Raw genomic sequence first — 4,927 nt, 5'->3', positions numbered from 1 at the left:
TTGTCTTATAACACACTCTAGAATTAGGATCCTTAGAAATTCATAGCATTCTATAAACCTAACTTTGTAATAATGACTAAAAAAATAAAATAAAATAAAATATTAAAATCAAAATATATCAAACTCATTGTACTAGTATAATTCTAGTTATAAATAAACAATCAAATCTTGTGTGCATAAACATTAGAAGATTTTAGTGTTTACACGAGTAAAATGAAATCTAGGCTACCTTATCTCAAATATACAAACAAAAAGCTAGGGTCTGAGCCATTTGATCTAGCTACGAGCCACCGTGCCCGCTCCCTGGACCACCCAGCGTAAGAAGCACACCATGGAGTTCATGGTTCTGAACCTTCGCTTGTTCTCTCCCCAACGATAAACCTGGAACTGACCTAACCACCGGTGATGGTCTATGGACTGCATGATCTTGGAGTTGGTAACCATGATGGTTCGGTTCTGGTCCATGAGCCGGTGCATGGTTCGAGTGCCTGATGAAAGCACGATTTACATGCAGGTTTCTTTGAGCCATATGGCTCGTGGGCGATCTGCGACTATGGCTGTCGCGAAAACCTCCTCTTGAAACAACCTCTGGCCCCTGGTTTACAAAAGAGTTAAATTTTCGTGATGGATTAATTGAAGGAACCGGAGAGTAATTAATCGAAAGTATATATAGGAAGCGTACTGGAGGGAACAAGACTCCTCTGAAGATCCGACCGTTAACCATTGCAGTCATCAAGTAACCTGAGTCGAATGCTCCATCAACTTTTCCGTGAACTTCTGCGCCAATCTGAGATTCAAATTAACCAACCGATTAAAACAGTTTAAATTGTGTAAATAGAATGAATTTTGTGTTCTGCAGACTCGTTTACCAGGTTTTGAACACGCAATGCCTCAAAGTTTCTATGATCTCGGCGAGTTGCATGATGGTTTTTCAGGTGATCGGATTGTTCTTGGACGAACTGCAGATTGGGTGTCGCTCGACTGAGGATCGTGATAGGATTCGATTGGGTACCTGGGATTTGCTTGCTACTGGTTGAAATTTGATTTTGATGCTTAAAAAACGGCAAAGTTTGAGCGGCTGAGTTTGAAGGTTGTTTCACTAGAGTTCGTTCTTGATCGGAATGAGACGGAGATGAATGTTGGGAGAGGGAAAGTGAGTGTTCTTCGGGTTCTGATTCTATCACTTCACACGCTTTTAAATTCGACATTCTTTTTCTTTTCGTGTGCATCGGATCTTCTAGTCGAAATACACCAACATTAGATACAAAACTTGTAACATGTTTCATGATAATTTTTTACGAATTGAACCTGAATTGAATGGCGACGACCGTTTCGTGTTGGCTTGATGTTCGTGTAAGAGGTGTCTTTTTTCTTGGTCGCGTTGGCTTCCAAACACCGTGCATATGCAGTTGTTATATCGGTCATTTGGACGGTCCGATCCCAGCTGCAAGATGAGTAGCTCGTTGAGTGGCCTCTCGTCCTCACCACACCTGGAAATTAAGATTATGCAACCATGAAAAACCAATACTTTGAGTTTTAGGGTCTAGGGTTCAGAATGAAGAATACTTACCCTCCGTAAATGGCTATATCAGAATCCGCGACGATAGCCGTATGCGAAAAACGCCCTTGCGGCTGTTGGCCTCGAACCTCTAGCTGAGTCCACGAACACGTGATCGTATCAAGCACCCAAACATCGTTATAATACTGCTTGTCACCAACTCCACCGATCATGAAAACCTGCAAGTTTACATCACGATTCAATTAGTTTGATCCCTAAGAGTCGAGATTTAATTATACATTTTGATATAAATAATTGCCTTTGTCCCAACAGTGACTGCAGCGTGTCCTGCTCGAACCCCCGGTGACGGGCCTTGAACAGCATACTAAACATTCACGCGAAAACCACTTTAGTTCACGATTGACGACTAATTAATCGAATAAAAACATATATTTGAAGCTCTGATTACCTTTGACCAAGTCATAGTGTCAACATTGAAAACATCGACGTCACCACGGTAGCGGTCTCCGCAATCGCCTCCATAGACAAAAACTTTGTTTTCTATGGCGACAGCACTATGACTGTCCCTCGGCACGGGGACATCGCCCTTCGGTTCGGGTGAACTCCACCTCATCGTTCTGAGATCCAAAATATGCAAATCGTTCAAATAATTGGCATCCCCTTCACCACTGCCACCAAAAACCACCAATCGGTCATGGCCAACGACAGTGGCCGTATGGCTCTCTCGAGGCGTCGGAGCGACTCCTTTACAGTTTGGTCGTGTCCATTCGCGTGTCAAGAGATCCAAAATGTGAATGTCGTTAACTTTTTTGCAGCCGTTGGTTCCACCGAATATTATCATCATGTGACCCACAATGACGGCACTGTGACTGTCCCTCGGACCAGGGCCGGCACCCGTGGTTGCTAGATTGGTCCATGCCAAGGTTTCAAGGTTTAGCACTAGAACGTCACTGAAATGTAGACCACCACAACATCCCTAGAATGCGAATTTTGTTAGAATTCAGTAAAAGAAATGCAGCACTTCCTATATTTATTTGTTCAGAAAACTGCAAAACTATCTCATGTTAGTAATCATTACAAAATTCAATTCGTTTATATTTGTTCCACATGGTTTTTTTCTTGTTTTAATTCAACCAAGTGTCAAGTCAAACTCAGCAATTTTTTAAGGACGGATGATACAGAGGCAAGTCCTGTTAGGAACATAAAATCGATTAGGAATCGAAGGACCGCCCACAATGCAAGACGTGACATATTCATAGCGAACGTTGCAACATATTCAGAATATTCATCTTGAAGAAGGATACATAACATATTGTGGGCAGTTCCGGAGTTCCTAATCAATTTGGGTTCCTAACAGAACTTCCCTCATATGATGTATATTTCGGACCATATTGAGCCGTAACCTTTAAGCTTCACACTAGTGGGCAATGAGGTGAATATCTTTGCAGAAATATGAAAATGTTCAGGGTTTCAACTCCAGGCAAAACTACCCACCTGCTCCTCGGACACGTTATATACCTCCCCCAGTACTTTAAAGATGCTGTGGAGTGTCATACACTTTTTGCTGAACGATTCTAGGTCAGAGGCTGTTTGGTTGATTTTCCATTATGGTTGATTAATCTGTCAGGTTTTCTTATAAATAGGAGGGTGTTGGACACCATTGAAATAAAATATTGAATAAGCACTATTTGGGATTGCTTATAAAAACAATACTGAATAAGCACTTTTAAGTGTTTGAATAAATAATTTATACCGGTATCAAACCGGTAACAATGAGCTTTTGAAGAAATTAAACACTTCTAACTTATAATAAGTTGATAAGTGTTTCTGCCGAAAAATACAAGTTGTTTCAAATAAGCAATCCCAAACACCCCCAAGTCATTACCAAATAATCTATCTATATAAATGACCTGATAAGTTGGGAGTCAAATTAAACTGTTTATAAACAGACCCTCACCCCAAGTACATTAAAGTGGTCGTGGAAGTAAAACTTATGTATGCAATTAAGTGGGGATTAAATTCACTTATCAATTCAAAAATGGTCAATAATCAAACAATAAAAGTTTTACCAAAATATTGTTCTCCCATTCACAAAGCTTCTAAATCCGAGTCTCTTAACTTATAAACCCCCAAGATTTGCAAACAATAATAAACATATTTGAAAATGGCAAAGAACTAAAAGCATAACTTATTATTGCCCCATTTGAAGTCGGGTATGGAGAAAACCATAAAGAAAATGAAAAAAAACATTCAGTATACAGTAAGCACAGGAGCGTACAAGTAATATGTCCGATAATGTGTACATGTATATAGAAACTAGAAAAAAAATCTACAATTCTTTTGTATGTACATACCCTACTACTAAAGATAAATGGTTATCAAAATGGTTCCTTCGTTTTCCTATTTTTTTTTTTCGTTTTTTGGTTTTCTCTCCGAAACTCGCTCTATACCACTCTATACATACATACATAGATATATATATATATATATATATATATACACAGAGAGAGAGAGAGATAGCAACAACCAAAAACAAGAACAGAAAGCGTAACTTGTTGTTGCCCATTTGAAGGCTGAAGCTATAGAGAAATTCATGGAAACATATATACATACATACTATATATATATATATACATTGAGAGAGAGAGAAAGAGATACAGAAAGAGAGAGATACAGAAAGAGAGAGAGATAGAAAGAGAGAGAGATAGAGGGAATTAAATACATACACCAAAGACATAGAGGAAACCATTAGAGAAGCAAGAAGAATGACCCCATCTTTCAGAAGGGTTAAAGCCCATGAATCTTGGGTACAACCACATTGCTTTGTTGACAATAATATCGCCATTGTTTCCCATGAAGAACTCAACACACTGCAGTGAAGGTGTAAAGTGATGGAGATGAAAAGAAAGAGAAATGCATCAAGTTCAAGTATGGAGTTTTGAGGAAGAGAGGGAAAAAGACATGAAAAGATGGGAGCTTTCAAGTCGACATCAGTGTCTCACCAATAAATAAATAAATATACTGCAACACACATATGGGTTTTGATTGAGGTAAGAATAGTTCTTGTGTGTTTTCCACTTATTTAATTTTCAACACTCCAATAAAAATCAGTATTACTAGCATTATTATATGTTTTATGTTGATTCTTTTCGAGACGTATCGGTTTACGTTTTAAAATACTATTTTTTAATTATATGTGTGCATGATAATATTATTATGTGTGGATTAGTTTTTATTCTTTTTAAGTTCATAACAATTTTCTGTTTACAATTGCGTTATTTTTGGCTGTTTTTATAGTTAAAAAGTGTAATGTTCTATAAAAAGGGTTATTATTGGATAAAGTTTTTATAAAAATCTCATATCGTGTGTGTATTTATAAAAATTTTGATTCTTAACTTAAATCTGATG

At 38.0% G+C, this 4,927-nt stretch overlaps 1 protein-coding gene across 1 annotated transcript; it reads right to left on the bottom strand.

Moving 5' to 3' along the window:
- Nucleotides 1–251: 251 nt before the first annotated feature.
- LOC112504279 (rab9 effector protein with kelch motifs-like) lies at nucleotides 252–4,374 on the bottom strand. Its single transcript, XM_025108218.1, has 8 exons — nucleotides 4,246–4,374; nucleotides 1,968–2,495; nucleotides 1,818–1,883; nucleotides 1,571–1,737; nucleotides 1,309–1,490; nucleotides 870–1,234; nucleotides 683–787; nucleotides 252–595 (listed from the first exon to the last, which is right to left on the bottom strand). The coding sequence occupies exons 1-8, from the start codon at nucleotides 4,372–4,374 to the stop codon at nucleotides 281–283; spliced, it is 1,857 nt and encodes a 618-aa protein (XP_024963986.1). The 3' UTR covers nucleotides 252–280.
- Between the last annotated feature and the right edge of the window lie 553 nt (nucleotides 4,375–4,927).

The sequence above is a fragment of the Cynara cardunculus genome, unplaced genomic scaffold (genome assembly GCF_001531365.2).
Source record: "Cynara cardunculus var. scolymus isolate 2C unplaced genomic scaffold, CcrdV1 Un_Scaffold_5079, whole genome shotgun sequence".
Lineage (NCBI taxonomy): Eukaryota > Viridiplantae > Streptophyta > Magnoliopsida > Asterales > Asteraceae > Cynara > Cynara cardunculus.
This window is presented reverse-complemented; position numbering and strand designations above follow the sequence as displayed.